Source organism: Rhinolophus hipposideros (assembly GCF_964194185.1).
Source record: "Rhinolophus hipposideros genome assembly, chromosome: 23".
Lineage (NCBI taxonomy): Eukaryota > Metazoa > Chordata > Mammalia > Chiroptera > Rhinolophidae > Rhinolophus > Rhinolophus hipposideros.
In genome coordinates, this window is record NC_138069.1 from 38,525,388 (window position 1) to 38,549,295 (window position 23,908).

Sequence of the window (23,908 nt, forward strand, 5' to 3'; positions counted from 1 at the left end):
CGCCCCCTCGCCGCCCGCGCGTAGAAAACGCCCCGGCCGCCGCCAGTGGTGGGAGGCGGCGATGCGCACGGCCAGAGAGACGCGGAGGAGGAGACATGAGCCGGCGGGCGCCCAGACGGAGCGGCCGTGACGCCTTCGTGCTGCAGCCGCTCGCCCCGGCCCCGGAGCGCTGACCCCTGGCCCCGCGCTGCCCCGCGCCCCCGCCGGAGAGCGCGCCCCAGCTTCCAGCCCCGCCGCGCATGCTGCCACCGGAGTGAGGCGGTCAGCCAGCCTCCCGCGGACGCCCGGACGGCCGGACGGCCGGCTGTGAACAAGCTTCCCCGCGCCGGCCGGGTGCTTCCTGCACAGCGGCGGCCGCCCCGCAGCGCCCGCGCCAGCCCGGAGGGCGCAGCGCCCGGGAGGAGCCGCGCGGGGCGCTGATGCCGCAGGGCGCGCCGCGGAGCGCCCCGGAGCAGCAGAGTCTGCAGCAGCAGCAGCCGGCGAGGAGGGAGCAGCAGCAGCGGCGGCGGCGGCGGCGGCGGCGGCGGAGGCGCCCGGTCCCGGCCGCGAGGAGCGGACATGTGCAGGCTGGGCTAGGAGCCGCCGCCTCCCCCCCGCCCAGCGATGTATTCAGCACCCCCCGCCTGCACTTGCCTGTAAGCGCCCGCGCGCGGGGCTGCCCCCCCGCCTGTCCGTCTGTCCTCATCCGCGTGCCCGCCCGCCGTCTGACTTCCCGGCTGTGTGTCTGTCTGTCCGTCCGCGCGCCCCTCTCTCTCAAGTCCCACTGACCACCTCTCCATCTCTCTCCGCAGGTGTTTACACTTCCTGCTGCTGTGCTTCCAGGTACAGGTACGCGGGCTCCCGACTCTGACCCACCCCCGCCCCCGCCCGGGGTGCCTGTCGACCCCCTCCCCCGGCCGCGCCCCCTCCCGGGCCCCACCCTCCCGGGCGCCGAGCCCGGTGCACCTGTTCCCAGGGCGCGGAAGGGCGGCTCCGCGTGCGCCGGCGGCGGGCCGGCCGAGTGCAAGGGGCTGTGCTCGGAGCTCGGGCTGGCGCGGCCCCGGTCAGCCTCGGCTGCTCGGAGAGCCCCGGAGCCCGCGGCTCAGCTCCTGCCATGTGCGGGGCTCCAAGCCCCCTGCCCGCAGCCTGCGAGGCGTTGGGACCTGGGGCTTTTCTCTGCCAACCGTCTCTTAATACCTCCGCTCGCTCTTCCAAACAAAAAGGTTCTTTCCAACCGAGTGAATTTTGAGCACAGGGAGAGAGCTTCAGTTGTAAATTACTCTGTGGTTTCAGAGGCGTTTGCAGCTCTCAGAAAGACAGACGGAGGGAGAAGCGCAGGGCTAGGGCAGCCTGGGCGAGAGGGAGCGGAGCGGGGAGCCTGGGCCGAGGGGCTGCTGCCCGCGAGGCCGCTCCCGAGCCGGCTGCGCTCTGCACACCCTCGCCCAAGGTGGTGCAGCCCTCGCTGGTTCCCCGCCTCGCTCCCCGCTCGCTCGCTCGCTCGCTCTCCGTGAATCAGAAGAGGGCTTGGCGCTCAGCCTGGAAAGCACTTGCTAAAATCTGATCTGTTACTTCAGCAGCTTTCAGACTCGGGAAGGTCTTGGCACGCAGACAGTTGGAACGCTCCGGCTTCCAAAGCCGTGGAAATGAAGGAAAAAGGGAGGGGGTGGGGGGAGTGGAGCGAAGAGGGAAAGAGGGAGCCGACTTTAGCCCCGATTAGAACCAGACCAGGGCTGCCTCAGCCTGGGCTGTACGTGTGTGTTGGGGAGGGGGGGGGGCCGGAGGCAAAGGGAAAGGGAATAGGAAGTGCCAGCTGCCCTAGCGCCCCCCAACCCCCACCCACCTAGAGCTGCAAGGGAGGGGCCATAGGAGGAGTTGGACTAGGGCCAGAAGAGATTATCTGCCGTTTCCCCCTCTGGGTTGAAGGCAGGTGTCCTCACAAGTTTAGAGAGGATGCTCAGGCCTTAGGCTGCTGGGTTCCTGAGGTGCCCCGAGACAGCCTTGAGCGGGGAACATGGAGGTTCTCCCCGTGTGGGGGCAAAGGAGTGCTGCGTGGTGAGTGCTGTGGACAGTCAGCAACCTCTTGCAGTGTTTGGTGGTGGTGGTGGTGGTGGGTCTGCTTATCTCCCCTCCCTCTCCTAGGAGAGGATTGTTACCATCAGGATTGGCATTGAGCTGGGGGCAGCTAGTTGGGGCTGGGGGCTGGAAGGATGGATGGATGGATGGATGGATGGATGGATGGATGGATGGATGGACAGACTGATGGGTTCTTCCCTCCTATTCGCTAGGCTGGGGTCCCCAGTGACTCCTTGAATCAATACAACTGGAGTCAGTAACTTAAGACTGGCTGTTTGCCAAAGCAGATGTGACCCTGTGTGGTGGCGGGGGTGGGAGTGGGGGATGGCTGGTGTCAGAGAGAGAGGCCAGTGCCAGGCGAGGACTGTCTGGTTTGCAGCTGAGTCCCCAAGCAGAGGGTAGGCCCCAGGGTCACTCCAGGGGATCTGCTTGTCTGACCTGGGCAAGAGCTCTTTTCCTGAGTGCTGAGCCGAGCCTGGGGTGGGGTGGGGGACAATGAAATGGGGGTACAGGTAATGAGATGGTGGCAAACTTTGTTGCCTAAGCCTTTTGATGCCTACTGACTCTTGATCCTTGAAGCAGGAACCCAGGAGGGGTTTCTGTGTGGTCTTTGTGTTCTCTGGGGGAGTGCAAGGGAGGGAACCTGGCCTCTGTCTGCATCCCACCTCTCCCTCCTTGGTGAGACCTAGAGCCAGCCTCTTGGGGAAAGAGCTGGGTGGTCTGTCTGGGTTAGGTCCATCTGGGTTAGGGCTTCAAGCAGCTGAGGGAGCCCCTTTTCCTGCCTCTCCCTTCCTTTGCAGCCTTTCGCCATCCAAAACTGCCATAGGACTGAGGCTTTTAACCCATACACTCTTAGAGTACCTAAGGATTGGATTATGGGGGACGAGGGTCCCTGAAACATCACACCAAAATGGTGCCCAACTGTGCTTATATCTGGGAGAGAGTTCCCAGCTCCCCAAAGATTTTCAAAAGTGCCCATGATTCCTAAAAAGATAGTGTAGTGGTTATGGGCAAGTTTAGTAGGCTCATGTTCCCATTCAAGCGAGGGACAAAGGTAAAATGGTCATAGAGGTAGAGATGAGGGGTGGGACCCATGTGTTAGTTGCAGGGAGTCTCAAATCTGCTCCTGACAGAGGTGGTGTTGGGCAGACCCTGGAAGGGCAGCTACTTCCTGGACAGGGGGAGCTTGGAGGGTGGTAGTGAGAGCTCCTTTAGTGAGCAGGACCGGGGAGGCCTCCCTGCACAGTGGGAAGTGCTCAGGGCTTTGCAAGCCAGGCGGCTGGGCTGAACCCCCGCTCCGTCTTGCCCTATCTGTAGACCCCTGTGAGTCTTGGCTTCATCATTTGTAAGATGTGTAGCCCTGAGGCCGAGGTGGTGCATAATGGGTGTGTAAGAAGTTCTGCAAATTCTCATCCACCCAGGAGGGCAGTGTTCTGCTAAGAAATGTCCACCTGTGCCCTTCCTTCCCCCACCTCCCTGTTTGGGGGGACGAGTCCAGTCTTAGCAGTGGAGTTCTGGTCTCCTCCCCCCTTCCCATCCATCAGCCACCAGACCCAGAATGGGCCTTTGCCCCCAGCCCGCAGCCACATTTCCATGAGCACAGTTAATGCCCGACACTGCCCCCCCCTCGCCCATGTGGTGAGCCCCGCCCTCACCCGCTTCACCCACTGGCCACCCTGGTAAGCAGGAAGCTGGGAATTTAATAAAATCCCTTCTCCACACGACTTGGGACACCGTGGATAGCTCAAATCAGAAGAATTTTAAAAATTTCCAAGGGGAGCAAGCGGCGTGACCAGTAAATTGCTTTTCTGCACTTGGCTGAGCGCTGACAATGACACCGGGCTGGGCCTTTCACACAGCTCAGCCGGCACCTGCCTGACATTGTTCTGCCGCCAGGCTCCGCTAGGTCCTGGCCTTCCCTAGACAGGCCAGGCCGAGGGGGACCAGGACAGAGGAACCTCCCACAGCGCCACTTCCTCTCACCCCACCATGTGTTCAAGTTTGGAAGTTCCTTTCCATGCTCCCTCTGCCCCTGCACCTGTCCTGTGTGATGTTTAGACCCTTTCGCTAAGACGGCTAGGATGGGGAAGCTGGAGACAGAGTCCTCTGGGTCATAAGGAGGATGGGAAAGAGCCCTACTGGGTAGCACTTTTAATTTCTTAAAGCAGTGACATCATCTGTCTGTCCATCCAGTCAATGCATTCAACAAATACTTGGCTGGGAGCCTGCTTCCTGCTGGCCCTGCAAAGAGACTGGTCAGTTCATGGCCTCAGAGCACTCCCCAGCTAGAGGGGGAGAGTCCCAGATGAACAGGACCTCCTTTTATCCTGCCCCTCCTCTCTCAGGCTGTGAAGTTTAGTGAGGCAGGCGTGTCCTTCGGTCCAACACAGGAGGAAACCAAGGCTTGGGGAAGGGACCTGCCTCCGGTGAGAAAGCATTGCTTATAAGGATTTGAAAGCGGCTCTTGCATCAGAAGCTTGTTTCATTCTTCCTTCCGTTTTTCCTCCTGAAGTAGGAGGGGTTTAATATTCCTACTTCACAGATGGAGAAACTGAGGCACAGAGCAGAGAATGATTTGTTCAAGGCCACGGCTGACTCAAGACTCTGGAGTCAAGAGCTTGTATTTTTTTCCCACCACACCAGGCAGACCTTTTCAGAAAGAATATGGAAATTATTGAGAAAGGTTGCTGGAGGGGAAATGGAAACTTAAGAAGCAGGCTAGTGGTCCTCAGAGAGAGCCCCCCAGTGAATCTCTAGGGTCGGGGATGATCAGAGCCCAGGTAGGTGTCTCTGTGGTTGAAGACACCTGACTCCCGAGTCTGCAGGCCCTGATCTTCCTGGAATGTTCTGGTCTGAAAGCCTCAGAGCGAGAGGTGGAGTTCTTATTTTGGAGGGTGTCTGGGGGATTCAATAGTCCCCAGCTTCTTTCCCAGCACGGAGGGGGGCACACCCTGCCAGCATTACTGCAGCCCAGGAGTGTCACCTCCTCTGAGACAGGAAGGTGGATTTCTAAAATTTTTAGTAGTTGGCACCACAGGTGGTGTCAGCAAGCTTGGGTGTCAGGGGCACAGCATTGTCTCCACCCTGCCCTGGGCAGCTCTGTGGGCACGCTGGGTTCCCTAAGGGAGGTGGAAGGGGCCAGGGAGAAGACTTCTGTCCTCAGCAGGAAAGTTGTGCATGTGGGAGTCAGGGTGCCGGTATGTCAGGCTAATACATGGTACCGGTAGCTGGAACCAGGTACTGTGTGGTCACTATGTGACAGGCAGGTGCTTTCTCACAGCTTCTAGGCTACGCCTCACAACCAGCCTGGAATGAGAGAATTCTACAGATGAAGATGGTGAGGCTCATGGGCATGAAATTGCCTGCCTTTGGTCGCAAAGTAAGAGAAGGAAGAGCTGGCTTCAAGTCTAAGATTAGCAGCTCTAGGACCCCAGCTTACTCTGGAGTCTGCCAGCCTGGTTCAAATGGTTGCTCTGCCTAGTCTTTGCTGTGTGACCTTGGACAAGTTACTTAACCTCTCTGGGTCTCAGCTTCTGCACATGTCAGATGAGAAGAAGACAACCAACAGAACAGTCCCTACTTCCTAAGGGTGTAAGCAGTGGCAGTGCACAGCCCGGTTCCCTGATCTTTCTGTGTGTTTCAAGACCTAGCCCCTGTCTGTGCCTCTCGCTCTGGGAGGGCTCCCTTGCCCCGAACCCCATCAGTGTGGTAAGCTCCCCTCACCCAGGGCACTGCGGCCTCCTGGTGACCGGGAGAGGGAGGGTATTGATTGTTTCCTTTCTGAGCACAAAGGCTCGCTGAGAACCTCTGTGGGCCCCATTCTTTTTGCTGGGTCCGGTCTGCTCCCCAACTCACCAGTATCATGGGGAAGCACTCAGGGAAAGGCATCACCAAGGGCCTGCCAGTGTGGCCTGGAGGGGAGGGGGCAGGGGAGCCACGCCTCAGTCTGAGGACTATTGTTGGTGCTTTGGGCCTGAGTATGGGCATTTGTTCTGGTGCATCAGCAGGTAACGGGGCCCCTTGGGTTTTAGTCAGCCTTGCTGGTAGGGACTGGCAGATGTTTGGGTATCTTTTGCTCTGACACTGAAATGGCATAAGGCCACAGGCCCATTTAAAATGCTGCTGTGGCAAGGACGGGTCAAGGACAATCCTCCTGTGGGCCGCAGAGCAGAATGACTCTCAGGACCCTGGAATTCTAGCTCTTTGGATGCTCTCCCTCTCCGTGCCTCAGTTTACCCACCTGGGCATCGACCAGGTGAGCTAGGTGGCTTCTGTAGTGCTTGAATGCATGGGCTTTGGCATAGGAGAGACCTAGGTTTGAATGGTGTCTGTGCTGCTGAGCAGCTGTTCAGCAAATTTCTTAACCTTCACCCCTCTGCACCTTGGTTTTCCCCATCTGTAAATGGGGTCACCTACTACCTAAGGGTTGTTGTGAGGACTAAAGGACATAATGCACAGAGTAGCCAGCACCATGGCTGACACTCAGTAAATAACTGAGTGGTAGTAATTGCTCAGCTGATTGTGTGTTAGGTATGTAACATGCCGCAGGCGTGTGTTAGGTAAGTAACATGCCACAGGTATGTGTTAGGTATGTAATATGCTGCAGGTATGTAACATACTGCAGGTATGTGTTAGGTATGTAACATGCTGCAGGCATGGGTTAGGTATGTAATTGCTGCAGGCATGTGTTAGGTATGTAACATGCTTCAGGCATGTGTAAAGTATGTAACATGCTGCAAGCATGTGCTAGGTATATAATATGCTGCAGGTATATCTTAGGTATGTAACATGCTGCAGGGTGCTGAAGAAAGGAGGGCATGCGTCTTGTATCAGTGACATCAGGCCTCTAGTCTGAGGCTTTGGATTCAGGTCTGGACTGAATCCTCACTGTACCACTTGGCGGCTGTGTGGCCTCGGGCAAGATCGTTAACCTCTCTGAGTTTCTGCCTCCTTATCCTGTGGGAAATGGGCCTGCTATAAAACTGCTACTCTCCTTCTGTCAGGAGGAGTAACTGAAGCCATGTCTTAGACAGCTAGCTATGCAGTAGATACTCAATTATGGCACTTCTCCTCATTGGCATTCAGGAAACATTTGTGAGATGCCTGCTGCATGGCTGGCCCTCGATGGGGTTTTGAGGCGGATGAAGAAGTCATCCAAAGCTTCAGTGTTGTCCTCGAGGTGTCCCCTGGAAGGGATGGCTGACGCTGGGCAACTTCATTTGCACCCTCCCCCAGTTCTTCCTCCCCTCCCTGACCTCTGTTTTGGAACCACTCAGCGCTTGGCCACTCTCCTGTGACCCAGTGCATGCTCTGCTGGGTCTCACAGGGACACATAGGAGCTCCGACTCCAGCCCCAGCCGCCTGCTCACACCCGCGTGGCCACTTGGTCACCATGGATTGAGCAAATTGCTTGGCCTCCTGCGGCTCGTCTTTCGTATGGGCATCTGGAGAGAACCTCCCTCTTGGGGTTGTGTACTGGTGGGTTGTGGTCGCCTGGGGGAAGGCTTGGCACCGAGCCCAGCTCACTCTAAGTGTTAAGTGAATGTGAGCTGCAGTTAACGGTAGGACTCTGCCGTACCTGGCGGCTTGCTTGTCTGCCTGCTCCTGGTTCCTGGAAGTCCCGGGAGGCCTGACACATCCCACGGGCCCCACGGCACCTGGCACAGACCTGGCGTGCAGGATGCGTGCTGGGTCAGCGCGTGGTGGGGAGAGGAGCAGCTGCTCTGGGGGCTGGGCACCTGGATAGAATACCCTCCCCTCCTGGGGCCAGGTGTGAGGCACAGGGGATTCAAGACCTGTCACCACTCCTGAATCCAGGGTGCCATGTGTACTCTGATAAAACCAGACTCTGGGGCAAGAGGATCTGGCCAGGGAAGGTGCCCCATTTGAACCTTGAAATAGGAGCAAGCCGAGTGAAGACATTGTGTGTGTGTATGTGTGTGTGTGTGTGTGTGTGTGAGTGTGTGTAGCAGCCATTGCAGGCACACAGAACATCTCTACATGGAACAGGGAACATCCTGATGTGCTCAGGGGACTTCGAGCCAGTTGGGGTATCTGGAGCATCAAGTTCAAGAGTGGGGTGGTGTAGAAGGCCATGATGGGCATTGAATGCCGAAATAAAGGTGTTCTTTTTTACCTCTCAGGCATGCATGACCACTCTCCCCACACAAGGATTTTAAGGGAGAGGGAATTGAAACGGGGCGGGGGGAAGGGAAGGGAAGAAAGAAGGGAGCCTGAGTCTTTAGTGGTCCAGCCCCCTCCCCCAGGCTGTCTCCAGGGTTGACCGCCAGTGGCACCCATATTGACGATCTGTATGGAGAAGGCTGATGTATGGGGAGAGGGAACTCCGGGCAGCCGCCTTGGGTGGTAGCATCCCCGCCCCCATGCTGTTGGCTCAGCCTGCCAATCAATACATTGATAGCCCTAGGAGCTTAATGGACAGGCTGGGGGTGGGGAAGGGCCCTTTGCAGCCTTACTCTCTGTGGACTGGCTTGGGTGGGAGGAGTGTGACGGGAGAGAAGGGAGAAGCCTGCGGCCGAGTTGTGGGTGGGGGTGTCAGTCTGAGCCAAGCTGATTCAGGGCTGGACCCGGCCTGCCTTCTCTCCTTTCTGTCCAAGGTGCCAGCTGGGGGAAACTCACGGGCTCTAGAGCCAGATATGGGTGGGTTCGGATCTTGGCTCTGTCACTTTCTGTACAGCTTGGGTGAGCCCCTTGGTCTCTCTGTCTCTCTTTGTCCCGGGGATGATAATCGTCAGAACTGCCCAGGTCCTGTGAGGAGGAAGGAGACAGTGCCTGGAAAGTGCTTAGCTGGGGCCTGGCACTCAGCAAATGCCCACTAAGAGGGAGCCAACGTCAGGCTGGCGCTCAGCGATAATGACCCACAGAGCCCTGCAGCTGGCGGCAACTTCTGGGCCTGTGCCCAGGCCGTTCGCTCTCGAGGAAGAGTTTGGGGAGCTGCATATTGGGGTGGAGAGTGGTGCTGACTATCAGAAACCACTCCTGGAGCATGGGGTGCAGGTCTCAGGTTATAACCCAGAGTTTGGAGAAGCTCTGAAAGGCCTCGCATGGCTGGCCGGATGCTAATGCCGCTGGAGGTGGTGGTGGAATATGGCCGGAAGTCTGTGGGTTGCCTCTCCTGGGACCAGGGAGATCCTCCCTTTCTGGGCAGGCTGCTTGGAGACAGGGGCAGGCCTCAAGGATGGGGACCTAGGCAGGAGGGGGCAGTGTGACCCCATCCTCTTCTTCTGGGAGGGGGAGTGAGCTGAAGGCTTTCAGCCCTTTCATTTTAATGCCCCTGCTGTAGTCCCTGCCCCAGCCATAGCTTGTGGTCAGGACCAACTGCTGTCCTGAACAGGGGAAAGGAGGTAGGTGAAGGAGAGAAGGAGCATGGGAGTGGCGGAGAGCTTGGCTTCTAGAATGAGGAGTTGCAAGTTGGATTTGAATCTTGATTCCCTTTTCTCACGAGTTCTGACTTTGGACCCGTGATGTAACCTCACTGAGCCTCAGTTACCTCATCTGTAAAATGGGGACAATAACTACATTAAGTCATAGGACCACTCTGGGGATCACACAGGGTCATTTTCCTAAAGTAGTTCTTAGCACAGAGGACATGCTCAGTAAGTAGTGGCTGTTTAGAAAACCCAAATGAAAGGAAAAAAAGTCACGCTGTTTTTACTAGTATAATCTTTTTCTGAGATAAGTATTATAAATAATCCCCATTCTGCCAATGAGAAAATGAGAGTTACAGAAATCAAAGAAGTTGGTGATTTGGCGTGGAAGCACCTGAGGTTGGTCAGTGCTAGTGAGTGGGTGGGTGTTTATGTAGCATGTGTACATAGGTGACGTGCGATGTGGCAGATGTCTGTGGGAGGTGGGAGTGTGGCCCAGGCAGAAACCGGAAGCCCCCAGACATATCTTCAGAGCCATGAGAGGGTGGGTGAAGCTGAAATCTTCAGTCAGAGGGAGCAGTGGTGGCTGTTGTCTCGCATGCGTTAGCGAGCCACGCTGACTGCTGGCAGAAGGTGGTGGCTCTGTCCCACTCAGCACCATGTCCCTGCAAGGCCATACAGGTAGAGCTGGGGGAAGAGTTGAATCTGTGGGGCCATTGTTGCCCCTGGGCAGTTCCTGGCTCAGGGAATAAATATCTCCACAAGAGCCTCAGGGCAGGGAAGAGGCTGGGTGGGGTAATTGGGGTTCTAGTCAGGCTGCCGGGGGACCCCACTGTAGACCACGCTGCTGTGACAAAACCTACTTGGACCCAAAAGAGAATCTGTGCGTATGGGGTGGGGAGATAGCAGAGGGCATCTTCTCTGCCGAAGGAGACGTCCTGGGTGTGCCAATGCTGCTCTCCTGACGAGAGCAGCGTATGGGGTGGGGATTTGATTTTTCTCACATGGTAGCTTTCAGTTCCCTGGTGAGGATGCAGCTGGAGGGGTGTTCCCCCAGCAGAGAGCAGCACTGACTGTTCTAGGAAGGCCCGGAAGACAGGCCCCCCTTAGCCAATGAGGCCAAGTGACCTGCTACCCAGCTCGCAGGAATGGAGGAGGGAGAGTGTTCCTGAGTCAGCCGCTTTGCCTGAGCTCTGCAGGTAGACCCTGGAGCTCCCGGCATGGAGAGATGCCTTTGAGGTCCTATCTGTGCAATGGGCTCTCTTGGCTGCCCACCTCCACGGATGGTGGAGGGAATCAGATGGGGTACCATGTCCAGGGGCTTCTTAGGAGAGGAAAGCTTAGCAATTGATAGCATTCAAAACGCCGCTTGCCCTCCTCTCTTGGGCACTCTGGCGAGTAAGCCGTGGGGCTGAGTTTGGTTGCCAGCTTTCCCTTGTCCTAGCCACAGGCATTTAGTAAACATTTGCTGGCTGCCTCCTGGGGGCAGAGCTGGAGATCCAGGGACGAGCCAACAAGCTCTGGCGACAATAAGCCATTATTGTTAGTGTCCAGTGGCCCTAACTCAGCCTGGGGCAGGGCGGGGCAGGAAGGAATTCCAGAGGAGGCACCTGAGGGTCGGTGTCAGGTGGGCAGAAGGGTGCTTGTGCCCTGGGCAGAGGGTCTGGCCTGGGCAAAGGCCTACAGCCCCCAGAGGTCTTGCCCAGGAAGCCCAGGGCCTCCTACCTCTTCAGGAGCATGGACTGTACTTCCGTGTCAGAGGCCAGTCCGTCTACCTCCCTTGGGATTGATGTGGCCACAGAGTGTGGCTTAAATGGTGGAAGCTGGGCAAGATGGATTGTTCCCCCTACATCCTGGGAAAGGGCCACCGGATAGCCCTGCTGACCCTGGGTCACTGCACTCCCTCTGTCCATTGCACCAGGGAGAAAATCATTAATGGGAGGCTGGCTTCGGGGGGCAGGGCAGCTTCCCTCGGGGACCCAGGGTAAGGAGATTGGTTTGACCTCTGGTCGATAAGGGCTCCTGTGAGCAGGAGAAGAGTTGGAGGACAGGGAGGGAGGCTGGAGGCCTGCCCCTGGGGGAGGGGACAGGGCCAGGCCACCTCAGGAAGTCATTCCAGGAAGGTCGAGGGCCACATGCCCACCAGGGGGGGACCTCAGAGAGCACCAGAGTTCTTCCCTCCCTGAGCATCAGGATGTGAAACAAGGTGGGTCCCAGGTTTCAGATCCTATCTGTGAATGGGGACGGGGATGTGGGGGGCGGGGGCTGGCCACGAGGGTCGTAGGAGTGTAGGTTGTATATGCTCAGTGGGCCAGTGGCCAAGCCCCGCCTCACCCGGCTGTGTGGCTCAAAGCAAATGACTTCACTTTTCTGAGCCTCAGTTTCTATGTCTGTTAAATGGGAGTGATAAGCATTCCCATGTTTCTGGGTTGTTGGGAAGATCCAAAGCAGTATCATCTTCCCAAACTGTTATTTGCACTGCAGAAGTGCCCTGTCTGTAGGGACAGGGAATGTAATCCACTCATGTCCCCAGAGAGGCTTCTGTTTGCTGGGCTTCCCCAAGAGCCTCTTCAAGGGCTGCCTTATATTCTCTCGGCAGTTATTCCTACTGAACACTTACTCTATGCCAGTGCTGTTCTAAGACTTGATATATTTAATCACAGCAACCCATGAGGTGGGTGCCATTATCATCACTCTCATTTTATAGGTGAGGAAACTGAGGCCCAGAGAAGTTAGTAACTTGTCTAGGGTCCCTTATCTAGGGATGACCTGGGTTTTGAAGCTGGGTCCCGCTCCTGATGGCACTGGTGGGGCAGGTGGGGCCCATCGGGGGTGGTGGTGGTGGTGGTAGGGCTAAAAGCCAGGCTTTGGGCTACAAGGCCTGGGCTGCCTGCCATTGCCTGCTCTTTGAACTTGTCAGTTCAGCTTTGGAGCCTCAGTTTCCTCATCTGTAACCTGGGTTAATGCTTCTACCCTGAGGATGGTAGTGAAAGTTAAATAGTAAGGCACAGCTGAAGTGCCTGTGGGATTCAGGCTGGGGTGGGAGGACAGGTGCGGGTCAACTGGGGGACAGAGACCCTGGGCTGGGTGTGGGGGGTAGCCCTGAAGGAAATACTGTCCCTGCTCTTGGGAGGTCACAGCTGAGGGGTGAGACAAATGCTTGGGTAGCCCCCGTCCAAAGAGCTCTGCAATGAGCTGAGTAGGGCCATGCTTTTGTGGGGCTGGGGTCCTGTGTGTCTAATATTGTGTCTCATCTTGTGGGTGCATGGATCAAACTTGGGACACTGTCTGGGCTTCAAGAATCGTTCAGCTTTATGGTTAAGATGGGATGGGACAGGCACACAGTTAACAGGGCATAGAAAAACCTACTTTAATGCTAAATGGAATGACAGCATCTTTTCAATGTTCGTTCATTCATTCATTCATTCATTCGTTCGTTCAATCAATGTTTGTGTTTCTACTGTACTACATGCAGGGGATAGAGCAGCAATTGACAGAGAGACAGCTCCAGCTTTCATGGTGCTGCAGTGTAGTCAGAAGGAGACAGACAAAAACCAGATAAATAAATGTTATGTCAGGTTGATAAATGTTAGAAAGAAAAACAAAGTATGGTTGAGAGATGGAAAGTGACAGAGGTGGGGTCTGCCTCAGCAAAGTAGTCACGGAAGGCCTGTCTCAGGATGGGACACTCGAGCAGAGACCCAAATAAAACAGAGAATGTAAAAATCTGGGAAAGAGCATGGAAGCAGAGGAAAGAGCATGTGCAAAGGCCCTGAGGCAGGTGTGCATTCTCTGTTTGAAATGCTCAGAGACATAATAAGGCAGCCAATGTAACTGGTGCGAGGAAGGGGTAGGGGATGAAGTTGGAAAAGCATTTGGGGGTTCGTTCTGCTGGGTCTTGAGGCCGTGGTGAGGACCTTTATCTAAATGTGACGATGGCAAGCCCTAGAGAGTATAGAGGGGAGGACCACGCGAGGTGATTGGGTTTGGTGGAGGGTAGACAACCAGGGGGCAAGAGTGGAAACGGGAGGCCAGTGAAGAGGTGGGTGCAAGTTGACCAGGTGTGAGGCCGTGTTCAGAGAAGGGAGAGGGAGAGATACATGTTGGGGTAGCCAGAGGCAGCTTCCCGGACGATGTGGTCAGACATGAATGAACTAAAGCTTGAGGGATACAGGACATTTCGATGGGAGATGCAAAGTGAAGGCTTCTCCTACAGGGGCCAGAGATGTGGACAAATACTTGGTGGTATGGGCCAGCATGAGGACCTTCGGGGCATGGAGAGGGGGCCCTCCCCCCCAGAAAAAAAAATCAACTCCTAGGGGAGAAGTGACAGTAGACTCTGGCCCATTTGTTTCCAGGGTGAGATTTGCCAGCCTTCTTCCTCCCTGCCAAAGACTCAAACAGCAATTATATGCCCCAGCCCCCCATTCCACTCCCATCTCCATATGAATTTGGGGACTTTTCTCCCCATTTGCTCACTTTATCCTCATGGCCACCCTGGGATGTAGTCAGAGCAGGAGCTCTGCTCTATGGTTTTACTGGGAAGGAATCTGAGGCAGAACAAACCGAGTGCTCAGGGTCACACAAGAAACCTCCGCTTCCCACTTTTCACTTTAATTTGGGGCTCTGGTGGAAAGATAGCAGGCTTTGTTGTCAAATACACTGAGGCCTGATTCTTATCTTTGTCACTTCCTGGCTGGGCCACCTCGGGCAACTTGCCTCACCTCTCTGAGCCTCAGTTGTTTCATCTGGGAAATGGGGGTGTTAATGGGACAGCGAGAGTGTGTGCTGAGGCCTGGCCCAGAGCTGGCAGGAGGCCCTGGATCTTTGTTGAGAATGTGGCTCTGATCCTCAGGGGCACCAAAACTTTCAGGCGGGCTCACTGTCACCCCTTTCTCTGACCAGGTGCTGGTGGCCGAGGAGAACATGGACTTCCGCATCCATGTGGAGAACCAGACGCGGGCTCGGGACGATGTGAGCCGTAAGCAGCTGCGGCTGTACCAGCTCTACAGCCGGACAAGTGGGAAACATATCCAGGTCCTGGGCCGCAGGATCAGCGCCCGCGGCGAGGACGGGGACAAGTATGGTAGGTGCCAATCCCTTCCTCCCCCAGTACACGTACTTCTGGGCCTCAGCTTCCTCATCTGTGAAATGGGGATGCCGTAGTGCATCCCTGAGAGCCTTGTTGGGAGTACTGACTGAAGACATGAATCAAAAGTGCTTTTCCTGATAAATGATGCCCCATAAATGGCAGTTGTTATGGCAATCAGTGGCTTGCTTGGGGACAGCCTAAAGCAGGTGCCTGCTCCCCATGGCATAGCTTCACCAGACCCAGGTTCAGATGCTCAGAGGGGTGGGAGTCTCTGGGTAGTGCTTTTTGGATGGTGGTGGTGGTGGTGGTGGGAATCGGCATGGTGTGTATGTTTACATGTGATCATGCTCATGATTGTGTGTGCACATGCATGTGCGTGTGTGTGTGTGTGTGTGTGTGTGTATACACTGTGAGCTTCAGCTTGTGCACCTGTGAGGCATGGCACAGCGTCTTGGGCCACGGTCCCCTTGACCTGCCCTTGACCCTAGAATTGCCCTCCTCGTCTGGGATGTTTGGGAACTATCACCTGCTTCTCTCCCTAAGCCCCCAGCCCACAAAGACCCTTAGTAGTGAGCGAAATAGACAGGACTCCGCCTTCCCAGGGCTTGGCGGGGATTTGGGGAGAGATGCTGAGCACATAGAACCATACCCCCACCATTCCTGCCTTCTGAGGCCCGGTTCTGGGAGGTGGCTGAGGAGCCTTGAGCCAGGGCAGAGGAGGGCGGCGGCTGGAGGCAGCTGCGGCTGTGGGTGGCCCAGGCTCGGGGCTGGGGCTGGGTCCCGCCTGTGTGCTGTGAGCTGCCAGCCCAGGTTTTGCTGGGATGATGCCCCTCCTGCCCGCTGGCCCCTGCTCACTGCAGTCAAGATGTGACAACAAGACAAATAATTTCTTGGCCCTTTTATCTTGGACACCATTTATTTTCCCTCAGCCCCAGGGCAGGACTGACCTCGTGGTAGGGCCCAAGTGTGGCAGCTGCACTGTCACTGGGGGCTGGGCCAGGCCGGCCAGGCAGGGCTGGGCCGCCCCAGCTCCCGTTTGCTTCTCCAGGCCAGCTGCCTCCCCTCCCTTCTCCTGCCCCATCACTCTTTACTGCCTCCGCTTCCCTTCTTCCATCTTTCCCTTCCTCTTTCAGTCTGGCTGTTTCTCCTTTCATCTGGGCCTCTTCTTCTCTCTGTCCTCCTTCCTTCCTGGCTCTCATCCTTCCCGCTCTTTGTTTCTGTACCTCTCTCTGTCTCCTGGCTCCCCACTGTCTCTGTCCTTCTTTCTGCCTCCTTCGCTGGCTCACAGCTCTCTGCCCCTCATCCCCACTCTCCCAGGCCCTCTGCTGGCAGCCTCTTTGAGGCCTCTGTCCTTCTGTGTCCCCCCCCTCGGATGTCTGGCTGTGCTGGGCAGACCCAGGTGGTGCTTTTCCCTGGGATCTGCTGTCCAGTTGCTGCCAGGGAAGGGGCAGCTGGCTGGCCCGGGTGGGAGGGAGGTGCCCTCCTGGGGAGTCCCTCTTGCTGGCCCCTCCAGGCTGAGAGAGTACAGGGGGGTCAGACTCTGGTCTGAACCATCTGTCCACACCCTGAGACAGGAGGCAGGGTCTCAGGAGGAAGAGGAGCCCGGGCAAAGGGCGGGCTCCACTCTCTAGAAGCCACTTGTTCTATCCTCTGAACTAGAGAGAGACTCAGGGGATCTCACCTGCTGTGTGTCCTCAGGCAAGCCTTGCCTTCTCTGGGCCTCAGTTTCCCTTCTGGACAATACCGGGTTAGATGAGAGCAGTGCTTCTTAAACATGAACGTGCATGGGAATCACCGAGGGCTCTTGTTAAAATGCTGATGTTGATTAGGTGGGTCCGGGTGGGGCCTGAGCCCTGCCTTTCTGGTGAGCGTCCAGGTGGTCCTGAAGGTCTGTCCAGGGGCTAGCCCATCGTGGCTTCTCCTCCAGCTCCACGGACCCTAGATTTAATAATTCTCTCTCAAGGAATATTTTTATCACTCCTCCAACCCCCCAACACCCAGGGCGGCATGCGGCTTTGCTGGTGCCGAGGTGCTCCATTTAAATGTCGCATTAGAAACCCAGATGAGGAGACAGGACCCCATCTGTGAGCCCTGGGAGAGCAAGTGAGACAATGGAGCCAACTGAGGCTTCCAATCTAGATAATCAATACAAATATTATTGGGAGGGTGATTTATGTGGCCAAGCCAGGCGAGGAGGGTGGGGCTGCGTTAGGGGCCCGGGGGGGAGGGGCGGCTGGAAGTCCCTGGTCAGGGGGCTCAGGAGGGTCCAAGAACCTGCTCTCTCCTTGTCAGTCCAGCGGGTAGAGTGATGCCATCTGAGACTCATATTCATATACAGAGTGCAGTCTGGGCATTTGAGCAAACACCAAGTATAAACAAACACCTGGAATCTGGAATCCCCACAAACGCTGGGAACCTCAGGTTCAAGTCTGTAAACCACTCAGAATCTCATATTCCACAACTTCCTGAGGCTCAAGGCTGTGTGGACGGGCACAGGATGCAGGCCCCCCTTTGTCTGGGGGCCCTGCCCAGAGGCTCTCGACCTGCTTTATGGCGGTGAGCAGTCTGGTGAAATGTGCTCAGATGTCAGGCAGCAGGCCTTCCACACCAGGCTGTTCTGCAAGAGGGTCTCCTAGTGACCCCCTGACGCTTTCCTGGAGCCCTCTGAGGGCCCTAAGCGTGGACTGCTCCAGGAACGAGGGCCTTTCTTAGCTACAGACTGGGCTCTGGCCAGGGCGCTGGGGCTTAGGTAGTGGGACACCTGGCGGGGTGGGGAGGCAGGGGGCATGGCCACCCTGGCCACGTGGGATTATTGCATTAGTCCCGCCCCTCCCAGCCCTTGGTCCTGGTCACCTCTGTCCTGCAGGCAGCTGCTACCTCAAAGAAACAGCACTGGATTAGGAGGCAGGACCCCAGGTTCCAGTTGCCGCTTGGCCACTGAGCAGCCCGTGGAGCTTGGGGCAAGCACTTGTAGCTCTGGGCTCAGTTTTTTCATCTGCTAAGGAGGATGAGAAGGCCCCACTCCACCTGCCTCTGAGGTTGATGCCCTTAGGCCCAGGACCGGAGGTGGCAGCCCCTCCAGGCTGCAGGAAGCAGTGCTGTGGGAGACAGGACTTGAGTCTTAGAAGCTTGGGGCCAGCTGAGCCTGCACTCAGGGAGGGCTAGGGGCCCTGGCATTGGGGGCGTGGGATGGGGGCACAATTCTGCAAAAGAAAGACAGTTTAAAAACCCCGGGTTTTGCAATAGGCCAACCTCCCAGGACTGGCAGTGCCCAGACAGCCCCCGAACAGGCCACTGGAGGGCTGTGTTGGCCAGGGAGGTGGCCTCTTTGAGGAGTTGAGCGTGTAGGCTCAGGGGCCAGTTGAGATTTGAATCTCGGCTCCACCACTTACGAGTTCGAGCCCTCAGACCTAAGTTAGCCTCATCCCATTTTCTCTTCTGTGAAGAGGGGTAATTGAAATGAGAGAATACCTTAAGGCCAAAGAGTCTATGACTATTAAAACAAGAATATTAGTACTCATCACAGTCGTATGGGGACCGAGGGGGGCTGTCCCCTTGTCAGGAGTGGATTCCTGGGTCTTCCAGAAGGGACCCTCTCTCCCATCAGTGAGCATGTGCTGCAGGTAGAAGAGGCTTCTCCATGACTAGAAGCAAGGAGGGTCAGGCTGGCCGTGTTCTGGCTGTTGTCTCAGGCCAGGTGAGGAAGGATCTTTGGACCCTCGCGTTGGGTGTGGCCTGGTCTCTTCTTAGTTCACTCACTTGTCACAGAGTTACTGAGCGCTGGGGGTACAGTGCTGAGTAAGATACACCTGGTCCCGGCCCTCAAGGAGCTCCCTGGCTAGAGCCCTGCTCCTTCCTAGGGGCTGACTCTGAGTAGGCCCCTAACTTCCTGTGTGACTGGGCCGTTCCCATTTCCTCCTGGTACCTGGGTTTCCTTGCTATAATGGGGCTGGCATGTGGGGTACGGGGTGTGGAGTTAGCACTCTCAGCTTCCTAGAGCTCAGCATGCATGAGTCCGTGATTTCAGCTGTGTGTCCGCTGGCTGCTCGGGGTCATGGGGAGTCGGTCTGCCCTGCTGGGCTGCCTTCCTGAGCTCCCCCCTACTCACTCCCCTCCAAGAATATAAGCTGGAAAGCACTGACCTTTCTGCGTGTCCCCATGTCCAGTACAAGCCCCCCGCCCTGACCTTAAAGGATGAATAAATAAAATGATGATATGGTAACTCAAAGCATAATCAGGGGTCAACTTATGTGGCTCCCACAGGAACGTACGTGGAGTGTGCCTGGGCTTTTTCTCTGTTATGATGACAGTGGGAGTCTCTTGTCCCCATTTCCCTCATTCTGGTACCTGCTGGAGGACCGTTTGGGCATGGAGCAGGGTCCTTTGGGCTGGGGGTGTGGCTGAGGCGGCAGAGAACCCTACTCTCTGAGTCTGACCCCCGAGTCCATTCTCCATAAAGCAGTCCAAATATGAGACTGCGTCACTGCTCCCAAAAGCTCTTCTGTCACTTAGAATGAAATCCAAGTCCGGTGGTGGCTTGGCTCCTGCTGGCCGCTCCAACCTCATACTCCACTGCCCTGTCCTTGCTCACTCTGCTCCAGCCCGGCAGCCTTCCCGCTGTCCCCCGATCTTGCCAGGCATGTTCCTGGTGAAGGGCCTTTGCGCCAGCTGTCCCCTCAAGCTGAGAATGCTCTTCGCTCAGATAGCTTCATGGCTTTGGTTCATTTGTCCCTTATCAGAGAGTTCCCATCTCTGTCGCGTCACAGCTCTGTTTCTCTTCCTCAACACTCACCGCTACCTGACATCCTATCATGTATTTAATTATTTGCTCTCGGTCTCTCCTGTTACAATGCAGATTCCTTGAGGGTAGGGGCTGTTGTGTGTTTTGTTCGTTGCTGTTTCCCCATCACAGAGCCAACCATAACCAGGTGCTCAATATATGCTTGAGCCACCGAATGCATGGGTGACCCCGGTTCACGTCCGGGAGTGTGGTCGGTTGGCGTCGCACCCGCTGGGCAAGGGCTCAGCACACTGTAGGTCCTCCAGGGCTCCCTCTCTCTTCCTCTGCTGTCCTCCTCTCCCATCCTCCCTTCCATCCTCCCAGCCAGCCAGCCACGTATTGTGCAGCAGACCCAGCTTCCCCCAGGGGCTCTCCCAGCTGGGAAGGCACATTTATTTCTCAGTCTAACCCCCTGCCCTCTGTGCTCATGTCCCACAACTTCTGTCCCCAGTGAGGAGTGGCCACCCACACCTCACTGACTCTGCAGCAGAAATGTCCACACTAGAGCTACAGCGAGGATTAAATATAGCTCCCGATCAATCCTATTGATTCTTTCCCTCTTCCTTTCCAGTGAGCCCACGTGGCCTGCCAACCTCCTTGGGGACTTTAGAAGGGGAACCGTGGGCACTTGTGGAGAAAGGCTATAATGTGTGTGTGTGTATGTGTGTGTGTGTGTGTGTGTGTGTGTGTGAGAGAGAGAGAGAGAGAGAGAGAGAGAGAGAGAGAGAGAGAGAGGGGAGGAGGAATGGTGATGCTGAAACAGCTCCATAAAGGATTCCTTCTCCCCAACCCCACCCCCTCCCTTCCTCTCCACCTGGTCCACCTTAAGAGGGGAGGTAGGGAGTACAGAATCCGTATGACCTCCTAACGCCTTTGTGGCAAGGACATTTCCTCGCTGGAGAATGATGTCTGGACAGTGGCCAACAGCACTGTCAGCACTGGAATTGTAACGGCCAGCCAGCTGCTGGCCACCCCACGCGGGGCTCAGGTCGGGGGGGCGCTCTGCCCAGCCTCTCACTGGCTCCAAGCTCCCCCAGTGCATTCACAGGTCTTGGGGGGTTTGTCCCGAGGCTGGGGGGTGGGGATGGGGTGGGAGGAAGTAACCCATTCTCCAAATTTGTGTTCTTGGCTCCCTCTTTCCGGGTCCTGTCCCGTGTCTCTCTTTGTACGTGTCCCTCTGGTTGTCTGGCTGCTTCCTGTATCTTTCCTTGCTGTTTCCTACCCTTCAAACCAGTCTTCAAAGTGAGGCCTTGGATCACTCCCTAGGAGGCCCTGTTAGGGAATAACACTGAAATCAGCCAATCCATCCATCAATCAATGTCACTTCTCTGTTCTCTGCCATCGCTGGCCTGCCACATGTCTGTCCCACTCTGCCTACCTCTGTCTGAATCTTGGTCTGTCTCAGACTAGCTCTGGAGTTACTCTGCCTGTGTTCAAATCCTGGCCCTGCTGTGTGACTCTGGCAAGTAACGTAACTGCACAGTACCTCAGTTTATTCATCTGTAAAATGGGCATAATAGCGCCTACTTCATAGTGTTGTTGTGAGGAACTAGTGAGACATTCGACATTCAGACTCTAAGCACAGTGTCTGGCTGAGAGTAAATGCTCAAATAAGCATTAGCTGTTATTTTTTAAAAATTATCATTGTTACTCCATGCATTTAAGAGAAACAGGGAGGCAGAAATAAAAAGATAGCATGTGTTTTTTATAGAAAGGGCTTTCTTGCCAGTTCCTTCTTCTCCTCTCTCTTCTCTTTTCTGCTTTCCTCTCTGGATGCTAGAGAAGGGTCCTCTGAGCTCCTGGACCCCAGCCATGGGCAGGTGCTGGGCTCCTGCTGTGTGCTGGGCCTGGTGAGACCGTCTCTGTGGGCTTTCCTTTCAGAGGAGCTGGGTTGTGGAGTCCCCCATTTTACACTCACTCCTCCTCGGGTTTATGTAGCCTTTTCTTCCCTCGATCAGATCTGAAGCCTTTTCTGCCTGTATGAGCCTTGGTGTGCTCCCATCTCCCAGTGTCAGCTCAAAGGTGTCTTTCTCAGAGCGACCCTAGGGACCCCTCCTCTGTCAAGGTGATTTGGAAGTGGAGCTGGGAGGGATGGGCCCTGACCTTTGCCTCTGTGGGTTTCTCCACCCATAGACCTCTGCCCCAAGAAAGTAAGGTCAAAGCGAAGACCTTCCCTGCCTGCCTTTGGTATTCACTCACTCGTTCCCCCAGAAAAGGGCTTGGTGTAGGGGATAAGTGAGGGGTAGGGTAGACAGGCTAGGACCAAGACTTCTCGGTTAGCCTGTTTGGGTCTTAACTCCATCACTGTGTGACTTTGGGCTGCAGTTTTCTCACCTGTAAAATGGGGATGATAATGGTTCTAGCCTCATGGGATTGTGGTAAGGATTAAGGGAAATAATGCATATAACGTAGTTAAAACAGTGCCCAGCTCATCATGTGCTCTAAATAAATGTAAGTTATTGATACTTCCTGGAGGAGAGGAACTGAACTGAAATAGGCCTTGGAGGTCACCGAGTCCTGGCCCAGAGAGGAACAGGATTTTCCCCTTTGTTACAAGTCAGAATATGTGACTGAGGCTGGCGTTCGGTGGGTGGGAGCTCAGAGTTGTAGGAGTGACCAGGGGAGAGCGGAGTGGCTAAGGGCATTGATCGTGGAATCAGACTGGGTTTGAACTTCTGCCCTGCTTTGACCAGCTGTGTGCCTTTGGGCAAACCCCTTTATCTCCCTGAATCGTGTTTCCTTTAACTCTTAAGTAGTATTTCTCACACTTCCCTCTAAGGCCATTTGTGCTGGTAACATTTACTGATTGGTCATTTACTGTGAGTTAGGTGTGGGCTACTGCTAGAAATCGCAGCGGTGAATACGCCAGGGCAGGCCCTGCCTCATGGAGCTTACCTTCTGCTGAATAGAGACAGGCAGTACAATAGGCAGCAAAGAAGCCAATTTGGTGAAGAGCTCTGAGGACCATGGAGCAGGGGATGGATGGGTAGTGCTAGATGGGAGAGGCTGGTATGGCATTGGATTGCGTGGCCAGGAGGGTTTCTCTGAGGAGGTGACATTTGAATGGCAACCTAGGAGATGAGAAGCTACTAGGGAAAGCTCTGGGCAAAGCACTCTGTAGGGAGAGGGAATAGCAAGTGCAAAGGCCCTGAGGCACTAGTGTACTCGGTGTGTAAGAGGAACGGCAAGGAGACTGGTTGGCTGAAAAGCTGTGGGTGAGGGCGGGAGGTGGGGACTGTCAGCAGGCAGCAGATCACATGCCTCTTTTGGGCTCCTACAAAGAAGCTGGATTTATAGTGGGTTAGAGATCCCCGGAAGGCTTTTAGCAGGGAAGCGAGGAAGTTAATTTTATATTTTTAAAGGATCTCTCTGGCTGATGTGTAGAGAGGAGACTTATGAGGGGCAAGAGTGACAGAGATAGGGGCTGCTGAATTGTGAAGACTGGAGGGGGACACCAGGTTGGGGTGGAAGTCTGAGGAGGAGTGGAGTGTGATAACGTTATCACCTCCTCCTGCCTGGTCTGGGGAATTGAACTGAGCAGAGGTGAGGGGTCCAGCTCTGAGCTACCTCTTGGCGGCTTGGGTCATAGGTTATGGGCGTGGCAGAAGCATCGTGCTGAAGGCCAGGCAGGCTGCAAGGGGCGTCTGGGGTGGGGTCTCTCTGTCTGTCTCTGTCTCTGTGTCTGTCTGTATGTCTCTCTGTCTCTCTCTCTCATTCTGAGAACTGCTGCTGCTATTACTCCCCAAAGACTTTACATAATTCTGGCCCGGCTCCCTCCTCATTATGTCATGCACTGAGTGGAGTCTAGGTCACTCCATGGCTTGCTGCGGTCGGGGGAGAACAGACTTCTGGCTCCCCTGGCACAGCAGCCAGAGCAGACCCTTCCCGCGCTGGAGTGGGGGCGGCTAGGCTTGTGGGGGTGGAGGTGCAGTCCAGTCTCAGCCCCAGGCCCTTTGGGTGGCTCAGGCAAAGGCCAGGGCTTCCTGTGATGGGCTGCGGCTGATGAGTCGTGGAGGGTTGTGCTTTGAGACATGTCTTCTTTTGAGACCCCCAAGCTGGGGGTCCTCCCCTGGAGCTCAAGCCCCAGCAGAAAGAGGCAGGCAGACCTGATGTCAGCCCCTCCTGCCATGTTGCTTCTCTGAACCTCATTTTCCTACACTGTAAAATGGGGACAAAGACACCCAAGGTTGTGGGGATGTGTGACTTCAGTGGGCTCACATGGGAGCCAGATCAGGTGCATAGTAAGAGCTGTTCTGAGGACAGAGGCTCAGGCATGTGCTGGGGAGGGGCAGACAGAGCAGTGTCCCCTTGGAGTCACTTGCGATTGCTTGAAACCCAGCCCTGTGGCCTCACCTCCTTCCCACAGTCTTCCATTCCTAACCCTGTCCTAGACTCCACCCCCAATCCCAGAGAGAATCAGAAAAGGGTCACATATCCCCCCAGCCCTGTCCCTTGCGTAGGTAAGGAAACTAAGGCTCCCAGTGGGATGTGGAGGTCACACAACCCAGGGCGGCAATGTCAGAAATGGAATCAGACCCCATAAGTCCCAGGCCAAGGTCTTTTCTGAGGAGTGTGGGGCCTGAAGCTCTGGGAGGT

The 23,908-nt window shown here is 55.8% G+C and overlaps 1 protein-coding gene across 1 annotated transcript in view; it reads left to right on the forward strand.

Moving 5' to 3' along the window:
* Positions 1 to 477: 477 nt before the first annotated feature.
* The window catches only part of FGF18 (fibroblast growth factor 18), a 32,918-nt gene continuing 9,487 nt past the window's right edge, over positions 478 to 23,908 (forward strand). Inside the window, exons 1-3 of the mRNA XM_081035553.1 lie at positions 478 to 635; positions 792 to 828; positions 14,346 to 14,526. Coding sequence (XP_080891679.1) covers positions 604 to 635; positions 792 to 828; positions 14,346 to 14,526 — 250 coding nt within the window. The 5' untranslated portion in view covers positions 478 to 603. The remainder of the gene's footprint in view (positions 636 to 791; positions 829 to 14,345; positions 14,527 to 23,908) is intronic.